This window comes from Hippopotamus amphibius, chromosome 3 (genome assembly GCF_030028045.1).
Source record: "Hippopotamus amphibius kiboko isolate mHipAmp2 chromosome 3, mHipAmp2.hap2, whole genome shotgun sequence".
In the NCBI taxonomy this organism is placed as follows: domain Eukaryota; kingdom Metazoa; phylum Chordata; class Mammalia; order Artiodactyla; family Hippopotamidae; genus Hippopotamus; species Hippopotamus amphibius.
The window spans coordinates 161,417,010-161,437,099 of record NC_080188.1 but is presented as its reverse complement, the minus strand read 5'-3'; the positions used below and the strand labels follow the sequence as shown (position 1 = coordinate 161,437,099).

The 20,090-nt window shown below is 36.0% G+C and overlaps 1 protein-coding gene across 2 annotated transcripts in view; it reads left to right on the top strand.

The window, feature by feature from the left end:
• Nucleotides 1-18,535, top strand: part of NSL1 (NSL1 component of MIS12 kinetochore complex) — a 41,672-nt gene extending 23,137 nt beyond the window's left edge. Inside the window, exons 5-6 of one of the 2 annotated variants that reach the window (XM_057726972.1) lie at nucleotides 15,039-15,106; nucleotides 17,019-18,535. In XM_057726972.1, coding sequence (XP_057582955.1) covers nucleotides 15,039-15,106; nucleotides 17,019-17,297 — 347 coding nt within the window. In that variant the 3' untranslated portion in view covers nucleotides 17,298-18,535. The remainder of the gene's footprint in view (nucleotides 1-15,038; nucleotides 15,107-17,018) is intronic. The other variant, XM_057726973.1, reaches the window with a different exon arrangement.
• Nucleotides 18,536-20,090: the final 1,555 nt, after the last annotated feature.

The following is a 20,090-nucleotide window of genomic DNA, read 5'->3' as shown; positions in this document are numbered from 1 at the left end:
GCTCTTCTGGGTCCCTTAACTTTCCATATGAATTTTAGAATCAGTTGTCAGTTTCTGCAAAGAAGCCAGCTGTATTTTGATAGGGACTGTGTTGAGACTGTAGATTAATCTGGGACTATTGCTATCTTAATATCAAGTTTTCTGGTCCATGAACAACAAATGTCTTTCCGTTTACATAGATCTTCTTTCATTTCTTTCAGCAAAGTTTTCTGGTTTTTGGCACCTCTTTAATTACATTTATTCCCAAGTATTTTATTCTTTTGTTGCTAATACAAATGGAATTAAAAAAATATTTTCAGTTTGTTCATTGCTATTGTATAAAAAATAGAGTTGATTTTTGTATCTTGATCTTGTATCTTACAACCTTGCTGAACTTGTTTATTAGTTCTAATAGTTTTTTTAGTGGATTCTTCAGAATTTCCTGTATAAAAGATCATATCATGTCATTGGCAAATAGAGATGGTTTTACTTCTTCCTTTCTAATCTGGAGGCCTGGTATTCATTGTTGATGAGAAGTTTCCTGAGAGGCTAATTGCCATTTTTTTATGGATAATCTATTTTTTTCTCTCCTGATTTTTCAGATTTTTTTTTTTTTTTTTGTAATCTTAATGTTCTGCAGTTTCACCACAATATGGTTAGGTGTTTATTTTACCTGGCATGGTGCTTGTGGTGCACTTTTTTCTTTTTCTTTTTTTTTTTTAACACTGAAAACAACTTGGGACTTCCCTGGCATTCCAGTGGTTAAGACTCTGTGCTTCCACTGCAGGGGCCACTAGTTCAATCCCTGGTTGGGGAACTAAGATCCCACATGCTGTATGGTGCGGCTAAAAAATAAAATAATAATAACAATGACAACTTTATTGCTTTTTCTTGATTATATAAAAATGCACTCACATTCCAAAAGTGTTAAAAGTATAAGAAACAAATTTAAATCACACAAAATCATGTACTTAAAATAATAATAACCACTATTAACATGTTTATAACCAGTGACCAATATTATAGTATATTACTTGATGGTACACCTTCAGTCCACTTACAGATCTTGCTGCCCTTACCTTGGAAACGTGTTCTGAATCAAGCTACTTCCTACCAAATTCATCTTTGCTGCTGTTATCCTTGTCACCATGTTCTCTTAGTGGGACTACTACGGGGGTCTCCTCAACGGTCTCCTTCCATTTCAGTTTGCAACACAGCATCTAGATGAATCTGTTTGAAGCATAATCAGATTATGCTTCACTCCCCTGCTTAAAAGTCTCCAGTGGCTCCCCATCATACTTCTCTTGGTCTACAAGGTCCTCTCTGACCTGGTCCCTGGCTGCTCTTCTGATTTTATCTCTGACCCTGATTTTTTACCACTCTCACCTTTGTTTACTCTGCTGTAGCTGCACTAGCATTCTTTCTGTTTCACCAAGGATGTGCCAAACACACACTGGCCCTGTGGCTTTCACACTTGCTGCTGCCTGGTTCCTATGTGAAACTACCTGCCTGACTCTTACTTCATTCAGCTCTCTGTTCAAAGTGTTACCGCATGAGAGAGGTCTTCCCTGACAATCCCCTCCTGACCCTCTTGGTCATACTGTATTCCCTTAACTTGCTTTATTTCCTCCACTAAGTAATTTCTGTTTTTTGTCTTCATCCCTTCCTGCACTGTATTATAAACTCCCTGTAAACAAGGACTTTGTTTTGTCCACTTCTGTATCCCCTAGCTCTAAGATCATTATCTGACAGAGTACACTCCAGAAATATTTATGAAATACGTACATAATTATACATGTTCTTTTCAAATTTTTAAAAATAAGGATAGCGGGGCTTCCTAGGTGGCGCAGTGGTTGGGAATCTGCCTGCCAATGCAGAGGACATGAGTTCAATCCCTGCTCCAGGAAGATCCCACATGCCGCGGAGCAACTAAGCCCGTGTGCCAAAAAAAAAAAAAAAAAAACTAGCATAAAAATAAGGATAGCATTTTATTTTTTGTTTTTGACCTCCTTTCTCTTTTCCCATCTACTGCTCCTTCAGGTATCCAACGTTAATCTGGTATGAATCCACTTATCCATTTTTCTCTTCTCATATAATCATATAGAAATACATATGTACTAGACATTTAGGGAGCATAATTTATTTTACAGAAAATTGATTTGTGTATTCAGATTATCTGCATCTTACTCTTCTAACCACAGTATATGGGAGAATCCTCCAGTTCAACTGCCATAGGTCTAACATTATTATTTTAAACTGTGGATATATTTTTAATTGTTTTATATATATATATATAGGAGCCTACGGAAAAACCTGAATGAATTTTTTGGCCAACTCTGTGTATAAACCATACATATATATATATAGTTTTGGCTTTTTTGTTGTTTTGTTTTGTTTTGTTTTGTTTTTTTGGCCACATCATGAGGCATGTGGGATCTTGGTTCCCCAACCAGGGATTGAACTTGTGCCCCCTGCAGTGGAAGCACGGAGTCCTAACCACTGGACTGCCAGGCAAGTCCCTTAAATTGTGTTATAATTAGTTTTTGTTTTGTGCTTTTTTTTAAAGATTTTTTTGATGTGGACCATTTTTAAAGTCTTTATTGAATTTGTTATAAGATTGCTTCTGTTTTATGTTTTGGTTTTTTGGCTGCGAGGCATGTGGGATCTTAACTCTCCAACCAGGGATCGAACCCACACCCTGCATTGGAAAGCAAAGTTTTAACCATTGGACCGCCAGGGAAGTCCCTGTTTGTGCTCTTAGTAAATGTAAGCTTAATATAAAGTTTTAAATAATCAGTGGTATACATATAGTAGAAAATGAAAATCCACCGTAACTTGTCTTCTTAAGTCTATCTGATGCCACACACTTCAAATAGACAACTACTGTAACTGTTTGATACGTCTAATTTTAGATCTTTATCAATGCATTTGTACGAGGTCAGATAGGCATAGGAAGTTTTGTATTGTTTTTTTTTATATGTAAGTATTATACAATGTATTTTACTCTGTGATTTTTTTCATTCAACTGTGTAACATATAGTTCATGTCCATGCTTTTTATTGGTAATTTCTTTATGCTTTTGTACTCATACCCACAATTTTATTTAAATAGATTATATACGTATTTTTTTGGTTTTGAGTTCAGGCAAGGGGTTTTTTATTTGTTTTGCTTGCTTCCTCTTTCTTCTCATCTTCCACTCAGATCTCCGTATATACTTTCAGTCTGAGGACTCCCATCTTCTAGAAGATCTTTAACTTAATTTTTCAACTTTGCTTCTTTATCATTTCTTTTATTTTTGTATTATTCTTGTTTTTATTTCATCATTTATTTTTCTTTTGTAATGCCTGTTATGATTTCCTTTAGCTGTTGGAGGATCTTAAACCTTTAAAAATCATTTTCAGATTGCTCTATTTTTATTCCATCTGCAGGAAGTTCCTCTCCTTGACATTGGTTATGTTGGCTGTCTCTCATGGTTGTAATTTCTTCATGTATTTAAGAATTTTGCTTAGCAAGTGCTTCTTGTCTAAGTTTTTCATGTGCTTATTTTCTTATTGTTGCTTTCCCCTCTTCCTGTCTAGTAGTTTTGTGGTTGCCTTCTCTCTGGCCCCTGAACAATCCCAGGCAAGAACCATATCTTAAACTGACACTGTGGGGCCCCTGTTACATTGTAATATTGGAGATAGGGGATCTAGTCACTAAGTCAGCAGGCAGCTTAATCTAGGCCCAGGCTTTGAGGCATTTTCTGCTTCCCATCAACTTTTAGTATAGCTTTAAGTATGCTGCATCTCCTTGAAATGGTTACTGTCAGTTTTTTTGTTTTGTTTTGTTTTCCAGCCTCCTTTTCAGGGTAGGAAAACTCCATTTCAGCCCTTGGTTTCATTTATGAGGTTGAAATTCCCTGCCCTTCTGGAGCACTTTGATCCTTTTTATCTTGTGGGAAGCAAATTCCTGGTTACCTGTTGCCTACCTACCATCTGCCTACCAGTGGATCTGCATCTTTAGCCTGACTTACAGCTTTTTCTCTTCTACTTTTTTCAGGTTCATAGAAATGTTTATTTTGTATATGCTTTGGGATTTTTTTTTTTTAATTTTCTATATTTAGCCAATGATGTTTTGGACAAAGGTGGGGAGTTTATGAACTTCCAGGACCAACTTGACTGGAAATCTGGGATACTCTTTTTTTTTTAATTTTTTATTTTTATTTTTTATTATTATTTATTTATTTATTATTTTTGGGGGGGGTACACCAAGTTCAATCATCCGTTTTTTATTTTTTTATTTTATTTATTTATTTTTGGGGGGTACACCAGGTTCAATCATCTGTTTTTATACACATATCCCCGTATTCCCTCCCTTCCTTGACTCCCCCCCCCCGAGTCCCCCCCACCCTCCCCTGGGATACTCTTAAAAATACAAATCAGCTTTCATTCCTCTACTTAAAATCCTAAAATCTTCCAATTTAAAAAAATATTTAGTAGACATCAAACTTCTCAGCATTCCTTTACATGACTTGGGCCCTCCAAATTCATTTCAGGCACTTTCCTTTTTGCTCTAGCCCTAGACCCCACCTTTCAGTTCTTTGAAAGTGCTTCACTTTAACATATGCTTTTTTTTTTTTTAATTGTTACTGAAACACAGTTGATTGACAATGTTGTGTTACTTTCAGGTATACAGCAAAGTGATTCAGATATATATATATATATATTCATTTTTAGATTCTTTCCCATTGTATGTTATTGTACAAGATATTGAGTAGAGTTAAAACAGTAGATCCTGTTGGTTAATCTATTTTATATATTACAGTGTGTGTATTTCAATCCCAAACTCCTGATTTATTCCTCTTACCCTTTCCCCTTTGGTAACCATAAGTTTTTCTATGTCTGTGAGTCTATTTCTGTTTTGTAAATAAGTTCATTTGCATCATTTTTTTTAGATTCCACATATAAGCAATATCATATGATATTTGCCTTTCTCGCTCTGACTTATTTCACTCAGTATGACAATCTCTAGGTCCATCCATGTTGCTGCAGATGGCATTATTTCATTCCTTTTTATGGCTGAGAATTATTCCATTGTGTATATGTTCTACATCTTCTTTATCCATTCATCTGTCAATGGGCACTTAGGTTGTTTCCTTGTCTTGGCTATTGTAAATAGTGCTGCTATGAACATTGGGGTGCCTGCGTCTTTTTGAATTATAGTTTTCTCCAGTTAAATGCCCAGAAGTGCAATCGCTGGTAGCTCTATTTTAGTTTTTTAGGGACTCTCCCCACTGTTTTCCACAGTGGCTGCACCAGTTTGCATTCCCATCAGCAGTGTAGGAGGGTTCCCTTTCCTTCACACCCTCTCCAGCCCTTTTTTTAAAAATAAATTTGTTTATTTTTTTATGTATTGGCTGCATTGGGTCTTTGTTGCTGCACGTGGGCCTTCTGTAGTTGTGGAGAGCAGGGGCTACATTGTAGCGTGCAGGCTTCTCATTGCGGTGGCTTCTCTTGTTGCAGAGCACAAGCTCTAGGCACACAGGCTCTAGTAGTTGTGGCACACAGGCTCAATAGTTGTGGCTCTCGGACTCCAGAGTGCAGGCTCAGTAGTTGTGGCGCACAGGCTTAGTTGCTCTGTGGCATGTGGGATCTTCCTGGACCAGGGCTCAAACCCATGTCCCCTGCATTGGCAGGTGGACTCTTAACCACTGCACTACCAGGGAAGTCCCCTTTCCAGCATTTATTATTTGTAGAATTTTCTTTTTGTTTTGTTTTTGGGTGTTTTCTTTTTTTTTTTTTTTTTTGCCACACCATGTAGCATGCAGGATCTTAGTTCCCCAACCAGGGATTGAACCCACCCCGCCCTGCAGTGGAAGCGTGGAGTCTTAACCACTGGAGTGCCAGGGAAGTCTCTGTAGGCTTTTTGATAATGGCCATTCTGACTGGTGTGAGGTGATACCTCATTGTTTTGATTTGCATTTCTCAAATAATTAGTGATGTTGAGCATTTTTTCATGTGCCTGTTGGCCATCTGTATGTTTTCTTTGGAGAAATGTCTGTTTAAATCTTCTATTCATGTTTTGATTGGGTTGTTTGTTTTTCTTTGATATTGAGCTGTATGAGCTGTTTGTATATTTTGGAAATTAATCCCCTGTCAGTTGCATAGTTTGCAAGTATCTTCTCCCATTCTGAGGGTTGTCTTTTTGTTTTGTTGATGGTTTCCTTTGCTGTGCAAAATCTTTTAAATTTAATTAGGTCCCATTTGTTTATATATTTTTTAATTTCCATTACTCTAGGAGACAAATCCAAAAAAATATTGCTATGATATATGTCAATGTTCTGCCTGTGTTCTCCTCTAGGAGTGTTGTGGTATCTGCTCTTACATTTAGGTCTTTAATCCATTTTGAGTTTGCTTTTGTATATGGTGTTAAAGAATGTTCTAATTTCATTCTTTTACATGTAGCCGTCCAGTTTTTCCAGCACCACTGTTGAAGAGACTGTCTTATCCCTTGTATATTCTTGCCTCCTTTGTCTAGATTAATTGACCATAAGTGCATGAGTTTATTTTCCCCAGTGCTTCTAAGGTTGACATCTTAATTTTTCTTTTTCATTTAAATGCTACCTCAGAGAAATCTTCCCTAACAACCCTAATTACAATAGCCTCTCCGAGGTCTCTATCATAACACTTGTTTATTTCCTTAATATCATTCGTTACGATGTGTATTTATGTGTTTCTTTATAGTTTCTCACAAAACTGAAAGCATCACGAGCTTTTTACTTTGTGTTTGCATTATATGAAGCCAGCATATAGCATCATGCTCAGTGAACACTTACTGTGTGACTATTATTCACCCATGCATTCAGCATATTTATTGAATGTCTACTGTATGCCAGAACTATCCTTGCTGTGGAGGATGTAATGGGTGAACAACACAGACAGGGTCCTTGCTCTGTGGAGCTTACATTCTAGTGGGAGAAGAAAAGTATCAACAAATAGAAAAATAAATAAGTAACATCAGTGCTAGGGCGATGTGTTTAGGTGATAGGAAACACTTTTCTCAGGAAGCAGCAAGGAGGAATTTATCTGTGACAATCAAGAGGAAGAGCTTTTCAGTTGGAGAGAAGAGCTAGAACAAGGTTCCTAAGTTAAGAATGGGCTTGAGTATTTATAGAACAAGAGACCACTGAGGCTGTAGTGGAAGGAATAGAGGGAAAGAGCATTACAGGATAAGGTTAGAGACTTGGCCGAGACCAGATAACACAAGCTAGGAGGTTGAAAGTATGTGGTACCTTAAGACAGATGCAGCTCTTCATTACCGAAGGAGCTGGTAAGGTGCAGGTAGGAGTGGATGCAGAGGAAGCGTATGTTAAACAGATCTGTTTAAATTGTAGCAAAGCATTATCTTCTAGAAAGTCATAAATCACTGCTTAGTTTTTGGTTTCATTTTCACCAGGGATGCTGCTTTTTAATTCATGGCATGAATAAATGCCTTTTGTTATCCCTTTAGAAACTAGTACAAGCCAGACATCCTATGTTATGCATGCTTGCTCATTCATGGTCATAAAATACAGTGGAAATAGAAAGGGAGCACTCAGTTAATGCTTTTTTGCTGAATTTCTGAATTTGTGCAGGCTTTTGGAATTTCATGTTTCCTAGTTTAGTCAGTGCAGTGACCTGAAAGCAAAACAAGGTTGATTACTCAATCTTTCATTTCCACTTTTTCATTTCCCTTTGTTTTAGAAAGCAAGTAACTAGGGAAGGCAGTGTACTCAAGGGTGCCTAACTTCCACATTTTCAAGAGCAGACTTTTTTTTTTAGTATCTTTGCAGCAATCTTCTAATTAATTGTCTACCAAGAGGATGAGTTTTCATTTGTCACTTATAACCTTTTTGATCCTATTAGTAAAACTAATCATTGCTTCCATATCATATTCTTTTTAAAAAAGTTATTTGAAGTTAATCGATGAGACTTCCTTTTAATTATTTTGTGTCCTTCACTAAACATGTAGTGATGACAAGGAGCTATTTTAAGTTTCTCTGTAGTAGACTTTATGATAATTCCAGTTCTTTTGCTGACCCTATAAGCAGAGGACTTAGAGGCAGTTCCTCTTCTTTCCTAATAATGACTTGCTTAAACCACTGCCAGAGTATTTACAGGTAGTCACTCACTTAGAAATGATTAAATTTCAGACATTCATATTTAATCTGAGCTTTGGAATTTGCAGTGTGTTTCCCCCCTGAAAAAAAATTTACAAATGGTGTTCTGAGTGAATAAGTTTCTAGGCTATCCTTTAAAGACTTATGTAACGTACAATATAGCTGAAATACTACACATTTATAATGAAAAATATTAGAAGAATCACATTTCAGATGTACATTAGTTTTACTACATGATGTTTAAATAGGATTTGGGGGGAATAGTTTGGGTTCCTAAACACCTTTGTTTGTGGTGAGAGGATGAACAGAGGTGCCATGAAGATGTTCCCATCAGAGCTATGGAGAGAACCATTGGGAATGCTTTTGGAGGAAGCCCATCCCCATCTCCTGCATGGCAGCGACCAGCCATCTGCATGTGAGACATTCTTAAGTCAAATGTTTGTATATCAGAAGTACCTGTATGCTCTTACTAGTTATAAAAAGTGAAAAATTCATTTAAAATAATCTTAAGTGAGGGATTGAAAAGTTTCTATATTTTGAAATTTCCTAAGCAGATGTTAATGCTGTCTTGATACATTTACAGACATATTTCTTGTTTAGTGATCATATTTAATTGTGTCTGTTTTTCCCCCCTTTGTGGGTTTTTTTTAATCTTTGTGTGTTTGGGGATTTCCCTGGCTGTCCAGTGGTTAAGACTCAGCGTTTTCAATGCAGGGGGCCTGAGTTCGATCCCTGGTCGGGTAACTAAGATGCCACATGCCGCACAGTGCAGCCAAATTAAAAAAAAGAAAAAAAAAATCTTTGTGTGTTTGGTTTTATTCCTAAAATTATTGGTGCTCCTTAGTTTTCAAAGGCAGGAATTTAATTCACTTAACTAAAAAAAAAGGAAAATGGTACTATAATATTCATAGTTGAAACAAATTTTATTTGTTTTAGACTTATTCTACTTTTAATTCTTTAGTAGGCATAATTTATTTTTATTTCAAGAGATTTTTATTATATTGGAGCTAATTTTTGAGCATTTGTTAACTTACATTTTTATGTGTATAGTGCAATCCCTGGCAAAGTGATATTTTGGAAAGTTACACATAGAATATAGAAGAGCATGTGCTGTGGGTTCTAATTCTATTCAGTGTTTACTCAGTGATTTTTTCAGTTCAGATACATTTCTCAGCTCTCACAGCATCTTTTTCACTATCTATAAAAGGAGGCTGATGAAACCTGCTTGCTTCACAGAGTTGCTGAAGTTACTACGTAAGATTGATTGGCAATGTACGACAGCCCATAATACTACAGAAATGGGCTGTCAGAGGATCAAGCAGGGAAAGCTTTCATGCCATTGTGTTTCTTTTCCCTGAACTTTCCTTCTTTTCATAGCCAAGTTTCTCAAAAGAATAAGCTACACTCATCAGCTTCACTTTTAATCTCTCATTTTTGTCAAAAATAATCACTAGTATTTAGCATTGATATTGTTAGGACTATATAACTTCTTCAAAATGAGTCAGGTGATCATACTATGAGTGTATTTTCTTTCTTGAACATCTTCCCATCCCCCTTTGGAATGCTTTATTTTTCTGTTTGCTTTGTTTGCTATTGTGTCTTTCACTGATTCTTTCCCAAACACTTCACTAGAACTGTAAAATTCCTCTCAATATAGCAAACACTTCCATCAAACGGTTATCCATCAAATCCATTTTTAAAACCCTTTCCTTTTTTCTTGCAGGTATTCCTCTGGGAGCCTTTTGTCTTCCTGTTCTAATCTGAACTGTTTGCTCTCTAGGCCTGCTGCAGTGCTTTCGTCCTGTCTGTTCCTTCCCTCATCATCCTGGGAATTTCCTTTACTTCTTTTCTGTTTTGGAATGTTTCCTTGTTCCTGTGTTTTCTTCTTTCTGGATTTATTCCCTTGTTTTGGTATTGCACATCCTCCACCACCCACCTCCTATTCCCACTCACCCCCAGCCGTCTAGCACCAAATCCTCTTAGGCTGGGCAACTCTCTTAGAACATCTATGAAGTTTTTACCCTCCTTTCAGTTCCCCTGTTGGATGGACCTCCCCTCTCTTTGTGCCTCCATAGCATACTTTATCACAGCCTTGGTCCTTCATACTTATCAAGCACCTACATGTCAGGGACTGTACTGTGTTCAGCATTAGGGCGTCCAAGATTAAGAGAATGAGATTCTCCTTCCCATGGAAATTCTGAAAGATAAATAAGAATAGCATGGTTCTCACTGGAGGCAGTACTGCCCTCTAGCGGCCCTTTGAAAAAGTGGGAAGTTTTCAGTTACCACAGTAATGGGAGAGTACAGCTGGCATTTTGTAGTCAGGGGCCAGGAATACTAAATGTTTTATAAGCCCAGCGCAACTTCAGAACGTTCCACCAAATATTCATGTGTGAAAATCTGTTCACAGTTATCCAAGCCTGGGACCTAACTCCACTTTAAACACAAACCCAAACTTCTTGGTACTTTTTACATTGTCATTGCTTGTGCAACAGATGGAAAACAGCTACTGTCCATCAATGTGAGTTTATAGAAGAAACATTTTTTTAAGTAGCATGTGTTTATTTTAAAAAAGTTAAGAATCCCTCGGATGATAGATTCATGTGATAGCAATGAAGAAGAACATGATTGCCTTACTCTATGCATAAAAGTACCATAACTTTCTAGAGTAAATGTTAAAGATTTTGTTAATTATTTTGTATGTGTGTTTATATATATTGAACTGTAATACAGTGCACAGCTTGATAAATTTGTACACACACGTACACATTAAGATGTGTAACTGCCACCTGGATCTAGATAGAGTGTCTGCATAATTAGGAAACATAGGATAAACGTATTTTTAAATAGTATGTTACATTTTCAAATAACATGCCCATTATGTTTTCATATGTACAGTAAATAGAGTCAAAGTGTCCAAAAGTCTGGAAACATTAGGAAAATATCTTATTTATTACATTTTTTACATTTTAGCAGTTGGACCCATTGCTTTAAATTTTACTTGAGAAGATAATTTGAGGTTGAAGAAAAAGATATATATTGAGTATATTATTTGCAAATATATTTAACGTATTTATCCTGCTTCCCAACTTTACAGACACTCTGTACCTAAAAAAGTTTCCTTACATTCCTTCTTGGTCAGTATTTTGCTACTATCAGAGGTAACCACCATTCAGACTTACATCACACATTTCTTCAAATATTCTTTTTCTCTCTGTTAGTTTACATGTACAGGAAAGGTAAATTGAATTAAAAAGAAATAAATCTTTGCAGCCAGAGTTGCATTTTGTCACTCTAATTATGAAATGTTTTAGATCCAGTTATAACTTTCATACTCCCTTTATCAAAAGATGATGAATTACTTAGCATTTCCAACAACATTTTAATTGAAAAGGATTCTGGTACAGTGTGTAGAACAAAGCTAATGGGAAATATGTAGTAGAAAATTTGAGAGTCCTTTTAATAGAACCAAATGTTACTGAATTAATAGAAGCACACAAAATGTAGGAATCTCATTTTTTATTAATAAAAATGATTTTTAAATACTTCCTATTATTGCCACACTAAATATTAAAAGCTGTTTTGTACAGTGATAAGAAATTATGTGAATATTAAATTTTTAATTAGAGTTTTAGATTGTCTTTATTCCTACTTTGAATCTATCCAAAAGGTCAACCACATATCTTCTCTACAGTTTCTCATATTTCTGTTTTTGTCTTATTCCTTCTCTATTCCCCCTCGCCTTTCAACAGTGTGATCTCTGAATTCTTTTTGAGTGGATGTATATACTGAATGTAATCTGAATTATGGTGGAATTTCAAAGTAGGAGATATGTTTTCTGTTGGATTTAATCTTACACTTTCCCATTATTTTTAAAATTTATTTATTTATTTTATTTATTTATTTGCTGCATTGGGTCTTCATTGCTGCACACAGGCCCTCTCTAGTTGCTGTGCACAGGGGCTACTCTTCATTGCGGTGCGCAGGCTGCTCACTGCAGTGGCTTCTCCTGCTGCGGAGCACAGGCCCCAGGCACGTGGGCTTCAATAGTTGCAGCACATGGGCTCAGTAGCTGTGGCTCATGGGCTCCCGAGCACAGGCTCAATTGTTGTGGCGCACGGACCCAGCTGCTCCATGGCATGTGGAATCCTCCCAGGGCAGGGCTCGAACCCGTGTCCCCTGCATTGGCAGGCAGATTCTTCACCACTGCGCCACCTAGGAAGTCCACTTTCCCATTTTTTAATGTAGGGAATTATTTTGACATGACACTTTAAATAAGGCCATCTCATTTGTAGGTATATTGTACCTCCTAATTTTCACCATTTCAACATCCAGTACTTTGTCTTGGTATGTTTTGCATATTGTTAAGAAAATTTCCTCCTTGTCATAGTCAAATAAATCTAGTCTGTTATTTCTCTGATCTTTTGTTTTCTATATAGAATAGCCTCTGATTTTTTGTTTTTTATATAGAATGGGTCCTGATCTTTTGTTTTCTGTATAGAATGGCTTCTAAATATAAATTTTCTTAAATCCAGATTTACCCAATATAAATAGGTACAAGCGTCTGAGTACTTCATTATGTTTTCTGATGTGGTTGGATCTGAGCGTATTAAATATATTAAATAATACTCTATTATGATAAGTATATATATGTCTTTATATTTCTGTTTATGTGTGTAGAAATATTATCTATGAAATTTATTTTAGAATAGTAAAGGGGACCTTACAGACTATATTTTAAAGGGGGATGTTGAGTCCGATAGAGTTGAGAAACGTTCTTCTAGACTAATTAGTGCAGTGGAGTCTGCCAGGTATTCTACTGGAACTGTTCAGGACCCAGTGGGAGCCTGTCACGGGGGAATGGTCAGTTCAGGCAGGGGATGAAATGTGTGTCAGGGATCATGGAATCTAGAGACTGAGATGATTTTTAAAAAGTATGACTTGTTGCTATATGTTTCCATGTGTGTCTCTCTTTTGAACTGCAAGTTCCTTGAGGGGCAGAGACCATTTTTCCTTACTCTGAGTACCTAGCGCTGGTACTTGCCCATGGAAAGTAGGTAATAAATGTTACAAGCTTGGGCAGCTCCACACAGGTGTGCAAGTTTGATGACAAGAGAGTGTGGGGTTGCCTGGAAACCAGATTGCCACAAGAGTACTGAAGGTTGGATCATTTATTTGCCATACCCCAGGGAAATTTTAATAATTGCCTGAGTACTCTTCGGGGAATCTCCCAAAATCTTAAAGGAATTGAAATTAAATTAGCATATTATTCTAAGGCAAGGGTCCTTAGAATATAGGAGGCTGTGAACTTGGATAGGAAAAAAATTACATTGTTATTTTTACTAACCTCAGTCTGAAATTAAGCATTTCCTTCTGTTTTGAACGCAGGTAATGGTGGTAGTAGTGGTGCTAAGCAGTACCTGTGATTTTTTTTTTTTTTTTGCTAGTGGAAGCCACAGGTATTTGCAGTTTCAGTTGTTGCAGACCCCTCACAATATTGTTTACACTCATTACTTTCTTATTATGGTAATTAGACCTGCCACTCGCTCTTTTTATTTGTCATTAATAAAGAAGCACCTATATTACCTATCACACTTTTTAAGTAATTATATTTTAAAATTATATTTTAAAACATTGTTCTGAAATTCTAGAGTAAACAAAACTAATGTATAATGATAGAATTCAGATGGGTGGTTGCTTCTTGTATAGATGACTGACTGGGAAAGGGGCATAAGAATACTTTCTGGGGTAACAGAAATGTCCCATGTCGTTGGTATACATTAATCAAAGGTGACTGGATGCTGAACTTAAGTTCTGTGTTTCACTGCATGTAAATTATACCTCAATTAAAAAAATAAATACATTAAAAAATATTCTGAGAAGGGGTAAATTGCTAAAGAAATCGCTGGGAACAAGAAAAGAATGCTTTTTCTGAGGCCATCATGTTGCCTTTGCCTTTCTCCTTTGAGTGCCCTCTCTCTCTCAGTTGCTTTTGCTATTCGTTTTCTTTTTTTCTAAACGTGTTCTCACTTTTTTGAGCTAAGCAAAGTCAGAAAAGAAAAACAGCAGCTATGAAAGAAATTCTTTGCTTGGCTTATTTGCCAATCTCTTAAAGTCAGTAAAACTGTGGCCTTCCTAACATTTATGTACTTGCTTAGACTTTAAGAAATTTCTAGTGAGAGCTACTCTTCTAAAAACTAATTTGTAGATGATTTCATAATGGAATGATTTTTCTTATCTCCAGTTTCGCTTGGAGTTTTAGTAGGATTTTTATGCCTCTGTATCATTGAATATGCAGTTCTGTTATGAAGTAGCTATGGACATTTATAACATAGATTGGAAGAAAAAGAAAATGTATTAGGAATCAGAAAAGCATCGAGGAAGTAAGGAAAGAAAAATGAATATTACTGACAATCTGTTCCGCATTTTCTTTTTCAGAAAATCCATCTAGGTATCCTCGATGTAGTGTGACTGTATATTCTAAGTTCAAATATGTTTTACTTGTATAAAATTCACAGTACTACAGATATCAAATATTAGCCTATATTTATTTTAAAATGTGAGGATAGTGCTTGAAGATGTTAAACATAGTGGTAGATAATATGCAGAACAAACATTAGGTTCTTTTTCAGGGGCACACAGTGTTAAGACTTCTCAAAGTACAACTCTTGCTGCCTATCATTTTATACTTATAACCATAAGTTTTTCTCTGCTATTCTTATATTTTCACAGTCTTTTTATTTATCTAGATAAACTTAATAGGACATTTGTTTTACATATAAATAGATTGCAAAGTATTCTAAGAAAGATTGAACTAAGGTGAATAGTCCTAACAGATTGTTGTTCAGATATCATCCGCATGTCTTTTATGACTTGGTATTAGATAAAAAGCCTAAAATGCTGTTTGGCGGTTTCTTTGCAGCCCCTCGTATGGAAAACTTGAAATGCAGAGGAGAAACAATAGCTAAGGAGATCAGTGAAGCCATGAAGGTAAAAGCTACATACTAAATTATAAGTGTAGCTAGGTATTTGCTTTCAGCATTCATAGGTGTTTTAGTCGGTTGTAACAGGAATTCTCAGTAGTCTTTTAAATAGGTCTTTAATGAATTTATTCAGAGATGGTAACATTCAGAATAACTACCATTTATTAGGCACCTACTACGTGTCAACATTATACCTGGCTTCTTTAAAGGTTGGTTATATTTTTGAGTTCTGAGAGTTAGCAACCCATCAAACAATTTTGGATAATAACACCAGTGCACATAAAGTCAGCATTTAGTAGACAGCAGGCACCATCTAACTGCTTTACAGACATTCTGTTACCTCATTTAATCCTTACAGTAACCCTCTGAGATAGGAACTGCTACTTCCCTGTTTTACAGATAAGGAAACTGAGGCACAGAGGGGCTAAGTAGATTGTCCAAATAAATAATTGTGCCAGGATTTAAACCCTAGATGTTTAGCTACAGAGCCTATACTCTTAACCACTGTATTATACTGTGTTGACGCAAATAATCAGTGAACAATATATAATAAGAATAGAAGAGTTTTATTAGAGCCAAACTGAGGACTATAGCCCAGGAAACAGCTTCTCAGTAGCTCTGATGGGACTGCTCCGAAAGGGTAGGGGAGGAGCCAGTATATATGAATTTTTTTGGCTGGGAAAAAATGTACTCAAGATGACAGCTCAGTAAAAGATTACTGCTAACCACAAAGAACAGATATCTCAAATGAATGATTTTTAGTGTTTTTTTCTATGTGTGGGAAGATGCAAGAATCCGGGGTCATTGAAATTCATCCTTAAATATGCATCTTAACTGTCTGGAAGCCTGTACACCCAAAGCACAGAATGCTCCATCATGTTTTTCCCATCCTGAATTCCCCTCAGGGCTCACTGTCTTGGGTGACTGCAGTGGGTCACAGCTTAACCCTTTGTGTAACTGGATGGTGAGCAAATTCTTTTATTTAATGATTAAAGCCAATGTACAGTGTTTGTTTGACAGGCCATAAGAGAGGCTGTTTCAGTTAGTGTAGTAAAGTGCAAGCTAAATCATGTATAAGCCAGAGTGATTTCCCCAGACCTCAATATGTGAAAATTTCTTCCATCAACTGCATATCCGACTTGGAGTTTTCATAGTATTATCATAAAATTGTGTATATTCTTGATGTTTATTTTGCCCAAACAGAAAATATTTGGATTTCTAGTACATGAAAATTATTTTAAAATTCCTTCAGAATCTCCTCTGTTTTGATCATTTTCTGTGACATTCTTTTGTGGTTTGTATTAATCCCATGATTTTCTGGTACTCACACTTCTTTCATAACATGTTCTTAATAGGGAGTTGGCAAACTATGGTGGGCCAGGCTAAAATCCAGCCTGCCACGTTTTTTTGTAAATAAAACTGTTTTGGAACACAGCCATGTACATTCATTTACTTATTGTCTGTGGCTTCTTTGCATTACAACAGGAAAGTTGAGTAATTGTGACAGAGATGTAAAGGCCCGCAGAGCCTAAAATGTTACTGTGTGGCCCTTTACATGAAAAATGTGCCGATTCCTGCTCTTGATAATTAAGATTTTTAAAATACTTACCATCCTAAAATATGGAATTTCAGATATTAAATTTTAAACTCTGAAATTGTTACCTCCTGTTTTGCCAGAGTTTTATTTTATTAGCAGGCATTATAGGAATAGAACATATCTTTTTAGTTTTAGCTTTTCGTTAAAATTGCTCAGCTAAAGTTGGTATTTTAAGGTAAAGTTGAATACCTATTACCTAAAAAATTAGATTTTAGAAAAAACCTTGACCTGAGGAGTTAAAATACTCGTGTTGTGTCTATCTCTGTGTTTGTGTTTCAAGCTGAGATTAATGTTAAGTATTACTGTTGTTTGTTTTTTTAAGTCCTTGCCTGCATTAATTGAACAAGGAGATGGATTTTCCCAAGTTTTAAAGATGCAGCCTATTATCCAGCTCCAGAGAGTCCACCAAGAAGTGTTTTCCGGTTGTTATAGGAAACCAGATGTTAAACCTGAGAGCTTTATAGCACAAATAGAAACCACACCAGCAGAGATTTCTACTAGGAAAACCACTGACTTGGTACTGAGAAGAAAGCGAACTAAAGACTGCCCCCAGAGAAAGTGGTATCCATTGCGGCCAAAGAGAATCAGTCTTGATACATAAGCTCTTTTTGTTTATCTTGGGAGTTGAGATTAGGCACTATCAACATTTAGATTACAGCCTAATGCCTGGACGGGACTTCACTGAAAACAACAGATAAGTAGTGATTCCTTTATATAAATATAGTAGCTCTGTGCTGGGGTATGATATAATAGTGTATTTCTTTCTTCACCTTTGCATCTATAGTCAATGAAAAGCTATTGTTTGAGTATTGGCACAAAGCCTGTCAATGGTCATTAAGAGTGCAAACTTTTAGTGTCCTTAAATGCCATCAACACTTGGCTGGCTGCCTTACAGCTTTTATGGAATTTTAGAAGTAACATATTCCATTGGGTTTCCTGGACATATATCTTTTAAAAAAAGAGCTGCGTAACAGTTGTTGTTATTTAAGGACTAAAAGTCATCCTCAGTTCTGCACAGGAGCAGATGCAGTTGTTCCCCCCCTGGCCTCCAAAGCAGTTTGATTTATCAAATTAATGTGCAGATGACAAGACTGGCTTTGACTTTGTTACTCTAAGTTCTGCTTATTTGGGTATGTGGGATTAATTTTAGGGTTTTTTGGTTTTGTTTTGTAAGACAAAGAAGATGATTGTGTAAGAATTTCTCTTAGAAATAAAAATTGTCATGTAGTCAGTGTTTCTTACCTGCACTTTTGTTTTCCATAGATTTCTTAACTTTAAACACAATTTGACTTGGAACTAATAGTTTCTTTTCAGGATTTCTCATTATTTCTTTGTAGATAACTCCAGTTCAAAAATATATATCAGATTAATGCATTGAACGAATTGTCATTGTTGAACAAATATAGATGCAATCACACTGAACTATTTTACATTTAAGACTGTTTATATATCAAGTATATAATCATTGATAGAAGTCTGAGACAGCTGTATTGCCTATATTTCTAACATTTAACTACAGTTTCTTATCTCTTATTATGTCTCTTACTCACATTAATACAATGTAGGCAGGGCCATCTAATTTGCCAGATATTTCCCTATTAACAACTGAATACCTTCATTCCTTTGCAGAGGAATTTACTAATCATGAAGTTGAAAAATCTGTACTTCTCTTGTTTGTTATGTCTTAATAATCATAAAAGTCTAAATGTGACAGAAAATCTGTCTCAGTGAAGAATACTTACAAAACTATTTTACTGCATTCTGTATTTGAATGTTACAACTTGAAATCTGTATATTTGTACACAGCAGTGTGTTTTTTATTAAAATAATATACAAAGACTGCAGCCTTATACTGTGTATTTTTAAGAGTTGTCTCAGGCCTTCTTGAGCTCAGCTTTAGTTGGATGGTAGGTCAGCACCTTGCATTTCAGAACATGCTGAATTTTACTTTAAAACTATTTTGAGTCTACAGAATATTGCCATACTAATGCAGTGCTAACTTTTTCATAGTAGAAAATTCTGTATGAGTAGTTTCACTTCAAAAGCAGGCAAACAAAAGAATTACTGTTATTTCTCCTAGATTAGATAATTGCATTGCATTTATGTAAGAAAATGTCTCCCTTTTTTAAGAGATTTATATTGAGATACATAGAGTTTAATGACTTAATGGCTTAGATTTATGCTGAAATATGTCAGCAAAGAAAAAACAAAGGAAAAGGAATAGATTGAGTATGGCAAAAATCTTGATAGTGTTGGATCTGTGTGAGGCTATAATCTTTCTACTGCTGGGTCTGGGAATTTTTATAATTAAAAAAACATTGTTCTTTTTAAAGTGCTCAGACATACAGCCAAAACTTTTGTTGGGGGGGATCAAACCCACGCCCCCTGCATTGAAAGTGCAAAGTCTTAACCACTGGACTGCCAGGGAAGTCCCTGAAACTTGAAATCTTTCAGAGAGCCCAAAGTTTCACTCCACAGTTATAGCAGAGTTCCAAATGATATACCATTAGGAAAGAAAATATATTAGCATTATTATCTAAGATAAACATGGCTGATATCAGTAATAATATTGATAAGTGTACATTGTTAAGAAGAGAAGTTGAATTTCTGCATAGACCGAGAGCTAGCTAGCTAAGGTGATAAATGGTCAGAAAGTCTATAGTTGCAGGGAATGTTGAAGGAAAGAATAGAAAGTCAAATATTGACCTACCTATGGTAAGAAGAAGGCTGGATTGGATAGTCTTAAAATTTCCTTTCAACAAAAACCAAAACCAAACAAACAAAAACAACACAACACAGGAAGGTCAAATCCAGTTCCAATGGAGAGAGAACACCGTTAAAGCAGCTTGTTTCTGAAAACACTGAAGGAATATCTGTGTTTTCCAAACTTCAGCCATTAGAAACTGTATTAGTCAGTTTGAGTTGCTACAACAAAATACCACAGACTGTGGCTTAAACAACAGAAATTTAATGTCTCACAGTCTGGGGGCTTGAAGTCCATGATCAAAGCAAATTCGGTTTCTGGTGGTAAAGTTTGTCTTCCTCACCCCCTCATGCATTGGGGGTTGGGGGGTGTTGGTGTCTTTTCTTATAAGGACATTAATCTTATTAGATCAGGGCTCCACCCTGATGATCTCATTTAATCTTAATTACTTCCTTAGAGGCCCCATCTCCAAATATAGCCACACTGGGGGCAGGGTGGGGGCGGGGTTAGGGCTTTAGCATATGGATTTTGAGGGGAAGTCTTTAACACTAGATAATAAAAATCTTTTCCTAGACCTCTTTCCCTGGGTCTTTATGGCTTGGGCTGCATAGAGAACAAAGTCAATGAAATCAAACTTTTAATTTGCTTCAGAATGTAGCTATCTCTAAGAATGAGCTTGTTTGACTTCTG